Below are 20485 nucleotides of genomic sequence, written 5' to 3' on the forward strand. Positions count from 1 at the left end.
ACTATGATTAGATTCAGCCTCTTAGGTGACCTTAAGGAAATGGAATTGATGGAAACACATCATACAAACATTCCATGTCATCAACAGGACTCCTAATAACCATCCCAACATTTCTAGTAACCAACCCCTGGCTCCCACTGAGGTTTTACATCACTTGACCCGTCAATATTCCATTGTTATGGCCTTGACAACATCTCAGAGGCTCTAGACGCTCTCATGACAAGTCCTTCCATTGTCAAGGGACAATTTTCCTAAGTGTTATGCCATTTTCCTTGGGATTTGAGCCAAAATTTCACGCCCATAGTCCAGTACACTGGAGAGAATTGAATGACACCTTCATAACAGAAAGATAACAAGGAAACAATGATGCAATTCCAAATACTTGAACAAGATCTTGACTGAACCCCTACTAGCGATGTGAGGCATTTCGTCGAAAATATCACAAATATGTAATCTATAGGTGTAACAAACAAATTTAAGCATAGATGTATCATACTTACGTGAGAATCACTATGAAGCATTTTTCCCTTATTCCATTTGTTGCATTATCATCTATTAGGTCATACATACATTGTTTAATCGTTTACAAATTGAAACATGAGGATACCCATACATCATCATTGTCAGAATACATGCTCATAAACAACAACATAATAACATAAATACCATCAATACATCAGCCATAGAATCCACATATAAACAAATACATTTACACATGAAAAAAACAAGGGAATGAATTTGTCATTAATGAATGTAGAAACCAACTAGGGATGGGACTACCACATTCCACCTGACCATAACTAACCAAAAGGAACCAAACAAGCATGGATGCTATTAAAATTCTCCACCTACACAGTGAGGAATTTTAGTGCCTCATAGTCTCTCAAGATTTACCATAATCCATAATCTTATACAGGGATCACTAGGCCCTACATCAAGACACACTCTCAAGGCTTTACCATACATCCCATCTCAGGACAACTAGGTTGAACAAAGAGAAATCCACCTCTTGGCTTTACCTTATATCTCTTGATTCATCGGCAAGGATTCCTAGGCCCACCAATGCACACAATCATGGCTTTACTGTAACCCACAATCTAGATCAAGAGTTTCTATTCTAGTGGATTTACGATGATCCACGTTTGGGTTCAGGGACCACTAGGCCATGTGTTTATCATTTCGGAGATCCCCCTCACTCATCTGAAAATCCATCTCAATCGAAGTAAGAGAACCCATCTCATCAACGTTATCCGAAAATGGCAAGGCTAGGTAGAAAACATTGTCACACCTAGGAAAATCTATGCCATGATAGAAAATAACCACATAAAATACCATGCATGCAAAATATACCAAGAAAATCACACATGCAAATCAATACCTACAAAAAATCATAATATAGCTACTTAATCTTGCTCTTCCTTTCTTGCTGCTTCCTTCTTCTTGCCTTATTTTTCCTTTCTTGCTCTAACGCCAAGTGCTCCAAGAAAACTAAGTGCCCGAGAGTGAGGGGGAGAGAGGGAGAGGGAGAGAGAGAGAGAGAGAGAGAGAGAGAGAGAGAGAGAGAGAGAGAGAGAGAGAGTAATGAGAGACGTCTAAAACACAATTGAAAAAAGGTTACATACTTATCCTTAGAAGCCTTTTTATCAATTAGGCCTCTATTTTATTCATTTTCCAACTTGTGACCTTTCATCTTACTTTTCTCCTAATTGCGATTATCTTCATAATTAAATGTGCCAAAAATTCCATTTTTCCTTTCCAAAGCCTTAGTCATTTCCTTTGCCAAATTCTTTTGCCATAATAAACCAAATGAACACCGACTAGAATGTTTTTCCCAACATTCATCTTGGAAGAAGTGTCCCTCAACAGTGGTTATTATTTTTTTAACTTTTATTACATGTAATTTTCATGAGGGCTATTACATTAGCTATATTATATATCTATTATATCTAGATAACATGCTTTTTGTAGGTTCTAACATGCAGGAAATAAATGTGCTAAAAGGAAAATTAGCAAATTCATTTGCAACGAAATATTTGGGTGTTGTCAAAAAATATCCTTGGTATGAGAATAACTAGAGACAACAAAATCACAAATCAACATTGTCTCAGAGTGAGTACATAGAAAAGGTGTTGCAAAGATTTAATATGAAGATTCAATAAAAATGAGTTAGTATACCTTTTCCTAACCATTTCAAACTAAGTAAGGAGATGTGTCCCGAGACTTTAAAAGAGATGGATTATCTGTGTAAAGTTCCATATGCATCAACAGTTGGAAGCTTAATGTATACAATGGTCTGGACAAGGTATGATATTTCAAATGCAGTGGGAGTTGTAAGAAGGTATATGAACAATCCATGAAAACAGAATTGGATGGCAGTGAACTGGATTGTCAAGTATTTTAGAGGTAGCACAAATCAAGTATTATGTTTTAGAGGTTCAAGCACTCCTCTACATGGATATGTTGATGCAGATATGGAAAGTGATAGATATAACAAGAGCACCACAAGGTATGTGTTTATTATAGGTATAAAAACTGTTAGTTGGGTTTTCAAATTGTGAAACATTGTTTCACTTTCTACAATGGAAGCTGAGTATGTGGTTACTACAAAGGTCAGTAAAAAAATGATTTGGTTACAAAGGTTTATGAATTAATTGGGTAAGAAGTAGGAGATGGGTAGGTTATACAATGACATTAAAAGTGTCATTCATCTTGAAAACAAATTAGCATTTGATTCCAAGAATAAATATATACAACTCAAGTACCATTTCATACAATAAGTGTTGGAAGATGGATAGTTGAACGTAGAAAAGATACACACTAGCCAGAACCTTGTAGATATGTTAACAAAAGTTCTAACTAGGGAGAAAGTGAGATTCTTCTTAGTTTCAATTGGCCTTCAAATATGATGGATAAGATGAGAAACAACGAGGTCCAAGTAGACTAACTGTCTATCAAGTGAAGAAATGATGGAGTTTATCTAATCAGTCTCCAAGTGGGAGATTGTTGGGTGTAGAGCCCGATTACCTTCCTCATTGTTCAGTGGTTTTTTTGTTTCCACCGCATTTGACCCCTATTGAAAATAGGGTGGTAACTCCACCCATATGATCACTCACTCTCAAGGGTGTCCAAGGAGGGGTAATGATGAATTTTATGAGCTCCCCTCGTAGTAGTAAGGTGGAGGTGCCCCTGGAGCTAAAAATAGATGAAAATTTCCTTGTAAAATATTGTAACTTTGTAGCCACTCTAGATCATTCATTAGGTAGATGATCTGACAGCATAAGTTATATTAATTTATGATTTTTTTCCCTAGAATTCAACCCTTGGTTTATATGATGGAATTGTATTGTGGCTATGTATTATTATTCTGACTGAGATAGAGAGAGGAGATAGTGTGAGAACAAAGAGGGAATTACAATGAATCTATTTTAGGTTGTCTCTCTTTATTTTGTTGGATAATATAAAAGGAATGGTTGACTTTTTCTCTGTGATCGTAGCCAAAATTGGGTGAGCCACATATATTTGTGTCTCTCTTGTTTTATGTGTTTTTGTATTTGTGTTTCTGCAATATTTTATATGTTTCATTGTTCCATTAATTAATTTTATAACACTTTGAGGTTTCTTTACACGACATTTCACATTATTAAAATTAAAAAAAAAAAATCATAAAACATAACTATATATATATATATATATATATATATATATATATATATATATATATATATATATATATATATATATATATATATATATATATATATATATATATATATATATATATAGATAGATAGATAGATAGATAGATAGATAGATAGATAGATAGATCAGACTCTAAATTTGTAAATGGGTTGTGTTAAAATATGATGGGCTAATACCATGGATTATCAATATGACATCCCCAAAAATATTTTCAATATCATGATTAATTGTGCTAGGATGAACATTTTAAAACATAGAACCACGTCATGCATGATTTTATCCTTGGTCAATGTGGAGTTGGCACATGCCCCTTTTAAAATAAAAATGAAATATACTCCTAATAAAAAGAAATGTCATCTATAATAAAAATTAAATGAAATAAAATATGTTAATACTTATGTGAGATAACACACTTCTATATCAATTTCAAAAATAATTTAATGTTAGAGAAACAACTAATGAATTTACTATTTTAAACAATGATTTCAATCCTATGACAGTGTTTTAACTAGTAGAAAAAAAACCCTAAAAGCTTGGATAACATTTTCTTTGGTGCTAATATGACCAATCCCTATGCATATAAAGATATAATAATTTGTATTGATATAATAATGTTTTAGAAATTCAAATTGATGATTTCTTGTCAAATGCTCATGTTTAATATAATAGACATTTACAATAAAATACCAGATTTTGATCTCCTAAATGACTATTAAGATACACTTAAACGAAAACTTTAATTTTTTTTATCATGCACAAAATCTCCATAAAGAAAAATTTTATATTCAAGAGAACTTCATCTTGTAACAAAATAATGCTAATTTAAAAAAATAAAAGAACATAAAGAACTAATCTCTTATGAAATAAGAATAATGTTCAATACTATAGCATAATTGTATGACAACATTTTTTACTTCTAAAAGCAAGTTCTCTATTGAGGCATGTCAAAAAAGAAAATGCAACCAGCATTTCTTGGTTTAGTAAAGAGGTTCAATCCAATAAGAATGGTTCTAAGAGATCCTTTAAGCCAACATGATAAATATATATGGATAGTTAATTAAAAGAAAAATAAATACTATATTAAAAAAAATCAATAATAACTTTTCCACCTCCTTAGACTAGATTTTAACTGATTATTTAAATCATAAAACTAAACAAAATAATATATTTCCCTTCATAACTAAGAACTCCCGACCTTAAAAGTCTTTATGAATCTTCGATGACAAAATTCAAATTTTTTTTATATAGGATAAGAATTCATAGAAATTCAAGTTAAACACCTTATAAGAGAGAGATAATGATATCAGTATTTACCATGTATAAATAATGAAGATTGAACCATCTTTTAACATTAAACAAGAGTGTCCATAAACCTAGAAGTAGAGCCCCAAGGTGTCCATAAACTTTGGAGTAGAGTCTAGTTGTACTTATTAGTCCCTGCCTGGGACTAATAGCGTTCGATCAGGCGTTGACTTTCTATTAATTTGAGTTGACCGGAGCATTAAATTGATGTTTTTCCCTTTTATCCAAAGTTTTATTTTAGAGCTTGGATGTTTTTTTGCTTTTTATCCAAAGTTTTATATTGGAGGTCTTATTGCCGGGTTACTGAATTTCCAAATCCAATTTTTTTTTTAACCAAAGTTTGGATGGCTCGTTTAAAAATGTGGTGACAAGTTATATTTTATCTAAAGTCTGGAAACATGAAACTTAGGCGCATGCAAAGTTTATTATACAGCTGCCACCTCTCACCTCTCAGGCAGCTGGCTACCACCGTCTGCCACCTCTCAGGCCTCCACTGAAAATGGCGATGGAGCTTCAAGCTGCCCTACACTACTCCTGGCGCTGCATTTTAATGTTCTCCACGGCGTTCCTACTACTTTCCAGCAACTGTATCATGGCTGCCGATCCTCTCAAATTCCTTGTGGTGGGCGACTGGGGCAGAAAAGGTTTATACAATCAGTCCCAAGTTGCTGCACAGGCACGCTGCCTCCCACTCGCTGTTCATTACTTCAATTGTTTGTCTGCAGTTGCTTGGAGTTTTCTGATTAAAATGTATACTCGTTGTTCATTACTTCAATTGTTTGTCTGCAGTTGCTTGGAGTTTTCTGATTAAAATGTATAATGTCTTAATATCTGACTCTGTAACAGATGGGGAAGATCGCCCAACCGTTGAATATCGATTTTGTCATTTCAACTGGAGATAATTTTTATGAAGATGGGTTGAATGGAACAGATGATCAAAGCTTTGAGCAGTCATTCTCTGCCATTTATACCGCCAGTAGCCTTCAGAAGCCATGGCATTTGGGTACTTATCGTCATTATCATACTTTTTTTCCATTATATAGAACTACAGAAAGAGAGAAACTTGGTACAGCTCTCAGCACCAGACCCTGCAAATTCCTAATTAAACTGCGTGTTATTAAGCAGTTTCTTACCAGTATTGAGTTTGCCCTCTGCATTGCGAGCATGGGCATGAGATTGTTCTTGGATTAACTCGTTGGCATGGTTTTTTTATATTTGAAGTTAATGTGAATATTAAAGGCATAGGTTTAATAAAGAATTCTGAAATTTGGGTTTTATTGGCAGTACTTGGGAACCACAACTACAGGGGAGATACACTGTCACAGTTGGATCCTTCTCTGAAACGCCGGGATACTGTGCAACCAATCATTCACGCTCATTAATGCCGTTAAATCATTAACCCTCATTAAATGTTGTCCACAATAGTGTTTTTACTGAGCAATAGTGGTGTATATATAGCAATGGCAATTACTATTAACATTACACAATAATAACCACCAGATTTCCGGATATTGTGGTTACTGAGCAATTGAGCTTGCTATATCTGAGGACACGAGGACGACGAGATCATTTTTGCTACCCTCTAAATAATTAGAATCCACCATTCAGTGTCTTATCTTATGTCGTGGAAACCAGAGTTGTATATCGATTCCCTTTGCATGCTTCACCTACTTAAAGCTGTGTCAGATCATTTCATTTAGATGATATATGATTCTTCGGGCAAGCAAATTCGCCCGTTTAGAGGCGCAAACTTCTCAATGCACGGGGATTTCGTCTCCTCTGATGCAGGTTTGCTCTGTAATGGATTATTTTCGCTTTTCATTTTCGTTTCTTAATTATTTTCTGCCATGAAAGAGAAGATTATAACAGATTAGGATTTAGCGCTACAATCCTGTAAAATTTGCAATTATTGGCCTGTAATTTCAGACTGTGTGGTTCGTTAATGCTGAAGATCGGTATTTAGTTTTACTTATGCTTTTCAAGCAATTGGCTATTTGAGAGTGATTTGCAGTCTGTGCCCGCTTGTTTTTCGGTACCAACTCGATCATCTAGAGCTCTGGATCAGATTAAAAGCAGAAAAACTCATACTATGTTGGAGAGACAGATGTCCACTATTAGAATATAGGGATAATATTGAAAACATAATGTCATGGTATTAGTTTGTTTAAGTTTAGTCACAATCCAAAACCATGGATCCGTGCCTGTGAAATAGGTCCAGCTGTCCTTAATGGTTCGTCCAGTAAAGACAGATTCAGGGTAATACATAGGATAGAAGTTTTTGGGCACTTGGCTCTCAAGCTATTTAATGTTATAGGCAATTTCACCATTAGAAAGAAGATAATCCTAGAGTAAATCCCAAAATTCTAAGTTACAATGTTGGTGGTATCATTGGATGTCACTTGTCTTCTAAGATGCTTCATGCTGTCGAAACTCTGCATTTGTTTGAAAGCATCATGCTGTCGAAACTCTGCATTTGTTTGAAGTTGGGACAAAGTATCCCAGTTGTCTATATACTTCAGATTGAAAGCATCATGCTGTCGAAACTCTGCATTTGTTTGAAGTTGGGACAAAGTATCCCAGTTGTCTATATGCTTCAGATCTCTCGTAAGTCCTTTATTTGACATGTGTCCGCCTTTTACTCTTGAATTTTGTCATTAGGTTGGTGTAGGGTGATGACTATCAATCCTCTTGGTATCCTTTACAATGGTCTTTGGAGCTAATCAAGAATGTCAGAAAATAGACTTATCAGTAGGCTTTACAGTGTCTTACTATTAGGGCTCGTTAAGCTCAAATGGTGATTAAGGCCCCAATACCCTGCTCCTGGATTCCTCCCGGAGAGTACGGTGGCGAGTAATAGCAGAGGGAGTGAAGGAAAATGGACAGGGGCACCATCCATGCTTCAGCTCCGATAAATAAATTGCTCCGATTGGGCAGTTGGCTCTCAAGCTATGTACTGTTATAGACAGTTTTACCATTAGCAAGAAGATAATCCTAGAGTAAATCCCGAAGCTCTAAGTCACAAAGTTAGCGGTATCATTGGATATCACTTGTTTTCTAAGATGCTTCATGCTGTCGAAACTCTGCATTTGTCAGAAGTTGAGACAAAGAATACCAGTTGTTTATATACTTCAGATCTCTCGTAATTCCCTTCTCTGACATGTGTGGGCCGTTTACTCTCGACTCTTATCATCAGGTTGCTGTATGGAGATGACTATCAATCCTGTCACTATCATTTACAATGTTCTTTGGAGTTATTCAAGAATGCCAGAAAATGGGACTTATCAGCAGGCTTTACAGTGTCTTATTAGTAGGGCTCAATAGGCTCAAATGGTGATTAAGGCCCCAATCCCCTATTGCTGGGTTCCTCCAGGAGAATACAGTGGCCAGTAGTAGTAGAGGAAGTGAAAGAAAATCCGGGTCTCTAGAGAGGAATTTCTCCTTAAGATAATAGGAGAGGAGCGTCATCCCTGCTTCAGCTCGGGTAAATTGCTCTGATTGGGCACTTGGCTCTCAAGCTATGTATCGCTAGAGGCAATTTTAGCATTAAAACGAAGATAATCCTAGTGTAAATCCCGAAGTTCTAAGTCGCAAAGTTAGTGGTGTCGCTGGATGTTTCTTGTCTTGTAAGATGCTTGATGCTTGCGAAACTCTGCATTTGTTTGAAACTGGCACAAAGAATACCAGGTGTCTATATAATTCAGATCTCTAGTAAATCCCTCATTTGACTGTGCCAGCGTCTTTACTCTGGACTCCCGTCATTGGGTTGGTATTTGGAGATGACTGTCATTTCTCTTGCGATCCTTACAATGTTCTTTACAGCTATTCAAGAATCTCAGAAAATAGGACTTATCAGTAGGCTATACAATATCTTATAAGTAGGGTTCACTAGGCTAAGTGGTAATGAAGGCCCTGATCCCCTGTTGGTAGGTTCCTCCCACAACGTATAGGAGAGTATAGTGGGCAGTAATAGCAGAGGAGGTGAAAGAAAATCTGAGTATCTAGAGAGGAATTTCAGCTTAAGATAATACGATAGGGGCATCATCCCTGTTTCAGCGCCTGTAAATTGCTCTGATTGGGCACTTGGCTCTCAAACTAGGAATTGTTATAGGCATTTTCACCATTAGAAAGAAGACAATCCTGGTGTAAATCTCAAAATTATAAGTTGCAAAGTTAGTGGTATCATTGGATGTCGCTTATCTTCTAAGATGCTTCATGCTTGTGAAACTCTGCGAAATTGGGACAAAGAATACTAGTTGTCTGTATACTTCAGATCTCTCGTAATTTCCCCGTTGGACTATCTGAGCCTCTTTACTCTTAACTCTTGTCATTAGGTTGGTATTTCGAGATGACTGTCATTTCTCTTGCAACTCTTTAAAATGGTCTTTGGAGCTTTTCAAGAATCTAAGAAAATTGGACTTATCAGTAGGCTATACAATATCTTATAAGTCGGGCTCACTAGGCTCAAATGGTGATTAAGGCTCCATTCCCCTGTTGCTCGGATCCTCCCCTGCCACAGAGTACGGTGGATAGTATTAGCAGAGGAAACGAAAGAAAATCTGGGTCTCTAACCATTATCTCTGCTTCAGTTATGGTAAATTTCTCTGATTGGATTGTAACTTTGATACAAGTATGCTGGAAACAAGGTTTAAAGTAAATTTCTGTAAATGCTAGACCACGCTCTAAATTACATGGTCGTTTGGCCCTGCGAAGCTGAAGGGCTATCTAGAAGTAACTTATGCCAATTTTCTGTTTCCATTGTTCAGTTTGGAATCTTTGGATTACAAGGATTGAAATTTGCTATCACTCTGTTCCTTCATAAAATGAGAAAGTGGATTGCTTAGTTTTTCCTTTGACAGGTCATCCTGGTTTTAGAGTAAGCTAACATGTTAATCTGTTCACTCTGTTCCTTCATAAAATGAAAAAGTGGGTCGCTTAGTTTTTTCTTTGACAGGTCATCCTGGTTTTAGAGCAAGCTAACTTTTTAATCTCTCTTTTACAGGAATACTGTTGCTCGTTTATTGAGCTTCACACAGTGGCTTAGCAAGGGATTTCACCTGCCATACAAAAAGCTTGCATTTAGTATGGAGTTACTGCAAATGAATGAAACCATAGAGAGGCATTGGTTCTGAGTACTGCCAATAGTATTCATCAAAAACCTCAGGAGAAAGAACGAAGAACTTAGAAAACAGTATGGCATTCTGGGACCTTCTAACTGTGGCATCCATGCCAGTTGTGAAGATTCTTCTGATAAGTGGTCTTGGAGCCGTTCTGTCAACTCAGTATGTTGGCGTGCTTACTGAAGCTTGTCTAAAACATATGAATAAGGTAAAGGATTGCGGCTTCTGAGATATCCAATATTCATATTACATTTTTACATACATATTAAAATGGAATTGTGTGCTGTAAATGAGAACTGTCATCAAGTCTATGGTATTGCTAGTCGTAAAAGGTCGTATATTTTGTAAATTGTAACCTTCTGCATAAACATACTGAAGGATAGCTATTACCATGGTATACACGAACTTCTAATGCTTGTTGTTTTTGCTTCTTTCTAGTTTGCTAGCTACTTCTTATCAAGATGTGGCCTTGCATGTTCTAACATAATACGGTTAGGAGTACAGAATTATTTAGTGAGAGTAGTTGGAATAATTAACATGTGAAAGTAAACAATAATAAATAAACAGAAAATATGATAGGTACTTGTGCCCATAGGATACAAGTACAATCAAGGGGAAAAGGTTGTCTACACAGTAATTCTGTTCATTCAAGATCAGAGTAGTGGCCTATGAAGGTTTTTACTTAAATAATCATAGGCTTTTTTGTTTGTGCTTCTCAACAGGTCATTTTTGTCGTATTTACACCAGCACTTATGTTCGCAAGCCTGGCACAATCAGTGACATTCGAAGATCTCATTTCCTGGTATCTATTTTTTTTAACTACCAGCTAATTTGGTTGCAAGCAGGGCCTTTTATGTTCATAGATTGTTTGGGATATCCATAAAATTTATTTTTGCAACTAGACTGGGATTGACAATCTTTTGACATGAATTTTGCATAACATTTTTAATTATGAAGGTTTTTTTTGTTAGATAACAGAAAAACTTTGAGGATATCTAGAACCATTGTTAAACTATAAAGGCCTTGAATACTTGTTAGGGATGCAAGGTTCCTTAAATGCTTAAATAGCCTAGTGTTTAGAGTTCGATATAAAAATGAACTATCAGGAAAAGCATCTGAATAGGTCGAGAGTATATTCATGAAAATTACATGACAACCACACATTAGTGTCATCCATGCAGGATTTAAAACAATTAACAAAAAAACACAATGGGTCATTTAAAGAAAAAATAAACTTTCATTGAAATTAGAGAGCACTGGTCATAGAACTCAATGGCATTGGAAAATATATTTAAAATGATATGGAAAGTTTTTTCAATTTTCAAAACAAAATGTACATGGGTTTTGGATAGAGGGTGATCGGGTGCTTTATTAAAGCACTCCTTGACGTGAAGTCGCTTCCCTACCCCGATTACTTCCCTGCCCCTTTCATATAAAGGTGCTGATCTCGACTCTGTATTTTATTTCTAAGAGGCCTACCTCCTTTTTCTTTTACACCGACTCATCAGAAATTGCCATTGTCATATAAAGATGTTGGTCTTGACTCTGCATTTTATTTGTACTAGGCCTATTGCCTCTGTTTTTTTTCTATTGACTGAGTACAAGGGCCATGAATTCCATTACGGATCCTACACATTCGGACGTACTACATACCCAAGGGCCAAGCCCTTCCGATGTACTCCTTTAGGGTTGCCATTTCATAGTCCTCTGGTAGCCTGTGGTGATTTTACCACAAATGGCTTGGGTTTGCTTCTCGATCCTACACATTCGGACTTACTACATACTCAAGGGCCAAGCCCTTCCGATGTTCTCCTTTAGGGTTGCCATTTCACAGTCCCCTGGTAGCCTGTGGTGAAGACACTGAATGTTGTGTTTACCTGCAAGCCTTAGTAATACAAAACCTTTACCATTATTTGCATATGTTTTTAGGATTTATTTGAATCATAGGTTTAATCTATGAATTTTGTAAATTATAAGTGTTATGGGGTTTTTCTGTTCTTCCAACACCCTAATTCCTAGGTGACTTGGGAATCTAATATCGGTCAAGGTTTTGATATCTTGTTAAATTGTAGGTCTTAGTAAATTTCCAAACCTTTATTATTATTTTGAGTAGGAAGTTAGTCTCATTAAATTCTAAAATATTTTTAAAATTTGCAAAGCTATCGTCTAAATATTACACAGACTTAACCATAAATATCTATTTATGGAATTTTGATCTAAAATTGGAAAGTTTCGCTGACATTAATAAAGTGCACATTTAAAAATTTATTTTAATATTTTGTTTTTAAAAAAATACACTCTTATAAATTATTCAATAATTTCTAATTAAATAGTTTTATTTGATTGTACCCTTCGAACATGAATATTTGTTTCAGAGTGAAACGTGGTGGATAAACAAGTACCCATATATGAAATGGACGTGTTATATAATACGTGTCATGCTGCATGTCGTTCGAATACTAAAGCTTATCCAATAGAACATAGTTGAAAATTTTCATATTAATTATCAAAAGTATGAAATTATCTATTAATTACTACACATTTTAAATCACAAAAATAATTTTTCCTTTCTTATGTGTGGAGAGGATTACAACACCTCCATATCAATTACCACAAATATCATATCACAAAGATAAATTTCTAAATATATATATATATATATATATATATATATATATATATATATATATATATATATATTTCTTTTCTCTTACAAAATTAAATTATTTCTATGTTAAAAGGTAAACCTTTCTTTTCAAATGCAAATTTCAAAATTCTTCCTTCCTTTTATTTAATTAATCCATTTCCATAGTAATCATCACAAATATCATTTTCTTCTTTATACATCTGAATTATTTCCATAATAATCATCACATAAATAAACTTTTCATTTTTATTTATGTATAGAAAATTAAACCATTTCCATGTTAATCATCACAAATATCATACTACAAAAATATTTCTTTTATTAGTTTAATATCATATCACAAATCAAATTAATAAACCTCAAAAAAATTCTTTTAAAATGAAATTATTCATTATTTACTTTTTATTAATAGTTTAAAACACATTAAAACAAATAATAATATCAATTTTTTTGTTTAAATGTTATTTAGAAAAAAATTCAATTTCATTATACACCGTCATAAATTTTTTATCATAAAATTTAATATTAAAAATATTTTTAACAATTTTCATTATTTAAATTATAAATCAAAATTAATTATTTAAGTTTTTTCTAATTTATAATAATTTACATCATTCAAATTATATTATATATTAATTATAAATCTATAATATTTTTTTTTAAGTTTATATATTTATATTTGGAGAATTTATATCTATATATATATATATATATATATCTCTCTATATATATATATATATATATATATATATATATATATATACATCATTGTCTCAATGGAGCACATCATGTTGCAGATTGTTCGGAATAGAATAGAGATATCAACCAGTGAAAAGGGTGATCCCAGAGTATAAGGTAGTTAATTATCTGGTAGGAAAAATGAGTTCGGATGACGCTCCCATGTCAAAAGAAGCTCAAATGAAGCTCAAACGTGGAGCCATGAAAGGAGGGCTCAACACCGCAGAGGTTTGTATTGCATTTGGTATTATTTTACCTATGTTTCTGTTTATTGTTAACTGTACAATTTGCTTAAATTTTTTGCATGCTATTAAACAGATGTGATCCAATCTTATTGCCAGGTCTAAAGACTGGGCAATAAATGTTATTCAGACGTATGTCTCTTGCAATGGGCATGAGCCAGAGCAACATCAGGTAATAACCATTTAAAATATTTTAACAATCTTGAAATATATGTTTTACTTCGAACTGAAATTTTTGTAACGAATTACACATTGAATTTGCAACGCCATCCAAGCAGCAAGATCTTTCAAGGAAGATAGCAAGTTTGTTCGGCAAAGGCAGATTGAAGCTTTGTTGTTCGGTTTGTTCGGATTAGTTTAGCGAAACAGAATGGGTCTTCGTCAGAGGTCAGTTGCTTTTCCTTTCTCCAAACCTACACTTTTTGCATATTTTTATCATAAATTACATTTGGTATCTGTGGACAGCAGCAAGGTTGTCCTTATTTCAACATATTCTTAAATGGTAACTCAAGAATATCTCTTGCTCTTGGTTTAAACAATCAATTATCAGATGTCATTCCTGTGCATCAAAAGGTAACTCGTTAGTTAATCACTGTATCCGTCTTGATATGCATATTCTTTTTCACTGAAAGTAAAGCTTTTTCAGTGTAGCTTTAAGATATTAATGTTCGGAAGCTACTTCATGCCAAAAACTTATATATAGGACTTCCGATATAATATAGTGTTTATGTTTTTCAATTTCCATATATATATATTTCCATTTTCGACGTTGTGTACACACAAACTGTACCAAGGGAAAGTGTGTTGTGACTGAGCCATCCTCTTTCGAGGAAGCTGTGGAGGATCCCGCATGGGTAGATGCCATGGTGGAAGAGTATGATTCTATTGTCAGAAACAGTGGATGGGAGATTGTTCCTAGACCGGAAGGGAAATCAGTGGTGGGTTTGAGATAGATCTACAAAGTTAAGCAAGCAGCTAACGAGAGTGTGGAGAAGTACAAGGAAAGATTTGTTGCTCGAGGCTTTTCACAGATAGAGGGGATCGATTATGAGACCTTTGCACCTGTCGCAAGGTATTCTTCCATACGGATGATTCTTGCTTTCTCAGCGCAGATGGGATGGCACATTCATCAGATGGATGTGAAGACTGCGTTACTCAACGGAGTCATTGAGGAGGAGGTGTACATTGAGCAACCATATTAAAAGTGGGAATATGATAATTGTGACTAGCTCTGTTTGAGTGAAATTATATAAAAATATTTAGTTAAAAAGAATTAACTTATAATAGAAAACCTTACACTTAAATTATATATTATGAGAAATTAACTTATAATTAAAAAACCATAAAATATAGAAATAGTAAAACCGATTTCCTATATTATTATATAATAAAATAAATTTCCTATATTGTTGTGTAGATTAAAAGAAAATTAGATAACTAGAAAAGTAATCATTGACATATAATTAACAAAAATATTAAAAAATTGCTTTTAAAATAGAAGTGATTAACATAAAACTATAATAAGTGTGATTAACATAAAATTGTAATGCAAATTTAGTAAATTTTGAATATCCATCCCACATCTCTTTTTGAAATAAACATAGATAAGTAAGAATGTTATCATAACAAACAAAATTATATAACTCGATTATATGTTGATTTTGTTGATATCGTTGATATGCGTAAAATATCCCAAAAAGATGGTGGTGAATAATGTACACCTTTCAAATTAATCATATACGTCAAATTAATGTTAATCATATATGTCAAATTAATGTGGTCAAGTATGGTCCTAAGTTGTATTATGACAAATATTGTGTTAACATGAAAATCAAATATGGTCAATGGTGGTCAACCATATGTATTTTAGCATTTATAATATTTATCTTACGGTTTATATACCTGGGGCTTATAATATTAAACTCTTGAGTTTATAATATCAATCTTTTGGGTTTATTAATCTAAGGGTTCATATTTGTAGGGTATAATATTATTCATAGGGTTTTATTGATGGTACGGTTTAATATAAATCCCTTGGGTTTATAATCATTGTCAACCATGGTCAAACATCACATAGTGACAATGATTGTATTAATATGAAAATCAACCATGTTAAACCATCCTCAACCGTCATCAATCATGGTCAATCATGGTCCAACGCCACATTGTGACAACGATTGTCTCAAAATGAAAATCGGCCATCGTCAACCATGTTCATTCATGTTAAACCAACGTCAGCCATGTTCATTCATGTTAAACCAAGGTCAACCATGGTCAAATGTTTCATTGTGACAAAGATTGTCTCAATATGAAAATCAATTATGGTGAACCATGGTCAATCCTGGTCAATCATAGTGAACCATAGTCAATCAATGCTAATACAAAAATCAACTATGGTCAATCATGGTCCAATGTCAAATTGTGAAAAAAATTATCTCAATAGGAAAATCAACCATCCCCAACCATTGTAAACCATAGCCAACAATGGTCAACCATGGTCCATTATCGCAATGTTACATTACATTGTTGCATCACAAAACTTGTGTTTAACATAAGGTTGGTAATATTAGGGTTTTAATATTTGGCTTATAATATTAATCTCTTCGATTATAAATTATTTCCTTGGGTTAAAAATTAGTCCATTAAGTTTATAATATTAATCCCTCACATCTAACAATTATTTGAATTTATAGTATTAATCTCTTGGGTTTATAATATTAATTTTAAGATTTATAATATTAATCTTACGGTTTATACTCCTAGGATTTAATATTAATCTTAAGATCTAATGTTATTCCCTTAGGTTTATAATTGCTCAGATTTTTAATACTAATCCAATAGATTTATTATTCCCTTGAATTTATAATATTGATCCTAGATTTTCTAATATTAATCATTAAATTTACCTTTTTAAAATTAAAACTTCATATTAATGTCTTTAATTTATAATTCCTTGCATTATAATCGCAATCCATTTGATTTATTAATAATTATTATAATTAATAATACATTTAGTTTATTAATAATTATTAATTTTTAATTTAAATACATATATTATTTATCAATTTGTTATTTATTAATAATAATAATATTAAATTTATTAATGTTAATATTAATAAATAAATAATAATAAATGTGATAACTATAAAATTATTAACATTTATCAAATATATTTATTAATGCTGTTATGCCAGTCAAATACCAACTTACATTACCTACAAAATCACATGATCACCCTTTGGGAATCGTATCCTCAAATAACCTTAGAAATGTCAACAAGCGCCATCGTGGAATCCATAGGTACGTGGAACTCCGATTTTTATAAATGAACTAAATTTCAATTTTACATTCACGATTTAGTCTCTGGAAGACTGAAGGCTTGCAACTATGAACGCTCATCTTATTATATTTATTTCCAGAATTGTTTGGAAGCTTTAGTATTGCATGAAACATTGAATTAATTGATCTTTGATGTCGACATTGAATTATATATAATTGCAACCACGTATATTTCCAAGTTGTGACGGACTGAAATTAGTATTTTGTATTATTGTTAGCTAGAAGATACCATTTCCGCTTCCGGCGCCTTGGGGAGCGGTTAACGTTTTCCAGTAATAATGATAATGACGATCTGATAACATAATGATATTGAATTAAGAAAATTGGTTATTGAAAGCAACACAGCTGCTATAAAAACCGTGTGCTCTGAGCTCAAACATGCAATCCCTTCCTTTTGCCTTTTCGGTTGTTTGTTTCCCTTCTCTCTGATTGAATCTCATATTCTTTCGATTAGGGAAGAAGCATCGAATTTGATTGAACATGACAAAGGGAGTAGCATTGCTTTTTATATTTATGATTAGTGCTGCAACCACCATGCCCACGCTAGTATTGGCAGACGGTGGGGGATCATTATGCCCTTTAGATGCATTGAAACTGGGAGCCTGCGTTCATTTGTTGGACGGCTTGGGGCACGTAGTCATTGGAGACCCTGTTGTGAACCAGTGCTGCCCACTGATAGAAGGCGTTGCGGCGTTGGAGGTAGCGCTGTGCTTATGTACAACTATCCGCCTCAAGCTACTCGATGTCAATGTCATCCTTCCACTGGCTCTCGAGCTTTTTGTTCAATGTGGCGTTAGCCCTCCTCCGGGGTTCAAATGCCCACAACTTTAACTAAGAAGTTGAAATGCATGCCATGCCGTCCCTCAGTCAAATATTTGTTTCATTTAAAAGTTCCGTTTCGTTTGGTTTAGTTTAAAAGGTGTGAAAGTAGTATGTGATTCTGGATTGCGCGCAGGTGAAATGTTGTGACAATAACGTGACAAATGTTTACGTATATTCTATTTTGGCTCATGCACTAACTAGAATATGCACGTCGCTCCGCTGTGTTTCGTTATTTTTGTTTCTATAATAAAGGAGACCAATGATTACTGATTTACTTTGCAGATATTTATCGCAGATGATGGTGTTGCTTTTGCTATGTAGTCCGACGATTCTAAAATTAGTCATTATCTATGTATTTTTCGTATTGGGTGTACTTTGAGGTTTTTTGGGGACCAGTTCCCTCATCGCACCCATTACCTGAAGCACTAGATTTTTGTTAATTGTTTATTTATTTGATGATGGCTTGAATTTTAACGAACTGCAAAATTTGTATCGCGCACTAGATTTTCGTTAGTTTTTTATTTTATCTGGTGGCCTCGTGAATTTCAACGAGCTACAAAAGCTATTTGACGCGCGGTTACAATTAAAGAATGACGAGTATAATAGATAAGATATATATGTATCGGTAAAGATCATGAGAAAGTATCGTTGTGAGATTTTTAAGCCATGTTTTGTTTTGGAGTTTTTACTTCCAATTTGGTGAATTTTTAGTGTTATTGTTTAAATAAGTTTTGAGTTTATATATATAGATGTACTATTTTGAAAAATTTATGGCATATTAATATTGTACTGAATTCACAATTTAAATTTATGGTTCCAATAAATTGTATAAATCATACAGCAAAGTAAATTGCTTATTGAAGCTAAAATCCTTCCTAGCCTTGGTTTTGATCACTGGCCCATAAAATTAGATATTGATATCAAGAAGGTTAAGGGGAAGAAGCCCTTAAGGTTCAAATCTTTCTGGCTTAGAGACGCCCAATTCATAAAGAAATTGGAGGATTGGTGGAATCAGAGCACTATCAGGGGTAAGGGGAAAATGCATACTATACAATTGAAGCTCAAGGAAATTAAAAAGAGAATAAAAGAATGGAATAGGAAAGAATTTGGGAACATTATGGAAGCAAAGCCGAAATTAGAAGGAAAAATGGAGGAAATCCAGCAAAAAATAATCCTGGAAGGTAGGGACGAAGAGAAGAGTATGGAGGAAGGAAGAATAATAAGCCAGTTGGAAGAGAGAAGGAAACAGGAGGAGATTTTGTGGAGACAAAAATCAAGGATAAAATGGTTAAGGGAAGGAGAAAGGAATACAAAATTCTTCCATCAAGCTATGATCCAAAACAGACAGAGAAATAGAATCTTTTCTATTAAAAATGCTGAAGGAGAAAGAGTAATAGAACAGGAGGATATAGAAAAGACTCTAGTTGATTACTATAAAGGGATCCTGACAGAAAATCAAAGGGATAGAGGAGAAGCAATAAATAATATTTGCAGGGAGATACCAAGACTAGTAACAGAGGAACAAAACAAAGCATTAATGCGGGCAGTAACCATGGAAGAGTTAAAAGAAGTAGTGATGAATATGAGCAGGAACAAGGCTCCAGGTCCGGATGGGTATACAGTGGAATTCTTCCAGGCTAGTTGGCATTTTATAGGAAAGGAGATACTGGAGGCCGTGGAAGAATCACGAATGAGACAGCGAATATGGCCTGGAATAAACTCGACCTTTCTGACCCTGATTCCTAAAAGTAATATCTCGGAGGAGCCACAGGGCTTTAGACCCATAGCCCTGTGTAATGTCATCTACAAGATTATATCCACTCTGATTGCGAAAAGGTTGAAACCTCTCCTACCCAACTTAATTGCGCCTGAGCAGACTGGCTTTGTGGAGGGTCGGCAAATCTTGGATGGTATAGTGGTATCTCAGGAGGTGATACACTCCCTAAAGGTGAAAAAACAGAAAGGGATGCTAATGAAGTTGGATTTATCCAAGGCCTATGATCGATTGAACTGGGACTATCTCAGAGCGGTTTTGGGAGCTTTTGGTTTTGAGAGCAGGTGGATTGAATGGATAGTCAGCATGATCTCTACTCCGAATTTCTCAATTTTGGTCAATGGTATTCCTACAGATACGTTTAATGCCACCAGGGGAATTAGGCAGGGGGACCCAATTTCCCCGTTCTTATTCATCTTGGCTATGGAAGGATTAAGTAGAAAACTCAAAAAGGAAGTAAGCGAAAGGAGAATCAAAGGAATCAGGTTGTGGGGGAATAATCTGATCATCACACATCAACAGTTTGTTGATGATGTGATGCTATTTGGAGAAGCGTCGCTTAAGGAGGTGAGAAATTTCAAGAAGGTCTTAGAAGTCTTCATGAGCGCATCAGGTATGGAGATTAACAAAGATAAATCTTGTACTTTCATATTTAATTCGCCTGAGTCTATCAAAGCCCATTTAACCAGAATTCTAGGTTTTAGACAGGGAGAGTTACCCACTAAGTATTTGGGTATCCAACTGGATATAAACCCTAACCAGATGAAGAATTGGCAGAGCTTGTTGGAAAAAATCAGGAAAAGAT

The 20485-nt window shown here is 34.3% G+C and overlaps 3 protein-coding genes across 3 annotated transcripts; all 3 read left to right on the plus strand.

Annotated features, from left to right (window-relative positions):
• The first annotated feature begins 5458 nt into the window (after positions 1 to 5458).
• Positions 5459 to 6790, plus strand: LOC149196850 (purple acid phosphatase 8-like). Its single transcript, XM_089405668.1, has 3 exons — positions 5459 to 5677; positions 5848 to 6004; positions 6286 to 6790. Exons 1-3 carry the CDS (start codon positions 5501 to 5503, stop codon positions 6381 to 6383), a joined length of 432 nt encoding a protein of 143 aa, XP_089261794.1. The 5' UTR covers positions 5459 to 5500; the 3' UTR covers positions 6384 to 6790.
• Positions 6791 to 10003: 3213 nt separating this feature from the next.
• LOC149196851 (protein PIN-LIKES 7-like) lies at positions 10004 to 13668 on the plus strand. Its single transcript, XM_089405669.1, has 3 exons — positions 10004 to 10326; positions 10841 to 10920; positions 13563 to 13668. Coding segments are annotated over exons 1-3 (216 nt in total). The 5' UTR covers positions 10004 to 10191; the 3' UTR covers positions 13564 to 13668.
• Positions 13669 to 17564: 3896 nt separating this feature from the next.
• Positions 17565 to 17915, plus strand: LOC149196852 (36.4 kDa proline-rich protein-like). The gene has a single exon (XM_089408459.1). The coding sequence runs from the start codon at positions 17565 to 17567 to the stop codon at positions 17913 to 17915; it is 351 nt and encodes a 116-aa protein (XP_089264585.1).
• The last annotated feature ends 2570 nt before the right edge of the window (positions 17916 to 20485 follow it).

This window comes from Pinus tabuliformis, chromosome 2_2 (genome assembly GCF_031772625.1).
Source record: "Pinus tabuliformis cultivar Carrire ecotype Pingquan chromosome 2_2, CPIR1, whole genome shotgun sequence".
Lineage (NCBI taxonomy): Eukaryota > Viridiplantae > Streptophyta > Pinopsida > Pinales > Pinaceae > Pinus > Pinus tabuliformis.

Coding starts and splice junctions, on each gene's coding strand:
- LOC149196850 (XM_089405668.1), top strand. CDS start 5,501: ATGGCGATGGAGCTTCAAGCTGCCCTACACTACTCCTGGCGCTGCATT. Junction 5,678..5,847: donor AGTCCCAAGTTGCTGCACAG/GCACGCTGCCTC, acceptor ACTCTGTAACAG/ATGGGGAAGATCGCCCAACC. Junction 6,005..6,285: donor TCAGAAGCCATGGCATTTGG/GTACTTATCGTC, acceptor TTTTATTGGCAG/TACTTGGGAACCACAACTAC.
- LOC149196851 (XM_089405669.1), top strand. CDS start 10,192: ATGGCATTCTGGGACCTTCTAACTGTGGCATCCATGCCAGTTGTGAAG. Junction 10,327..10,840: donor GTCTAAAACATATGAATAAG/GTAAAGGATTGC, acceptor GCTTCTCAACAG/GTCATTTTTGTCGTATTTAC.
- LOC149196852 (XM_089408459.1), top strand. CDS start 17,565: ATGACAAAGGGAGTAGCATTGCTTTTTATATTTATGATTAGTGCTGCA.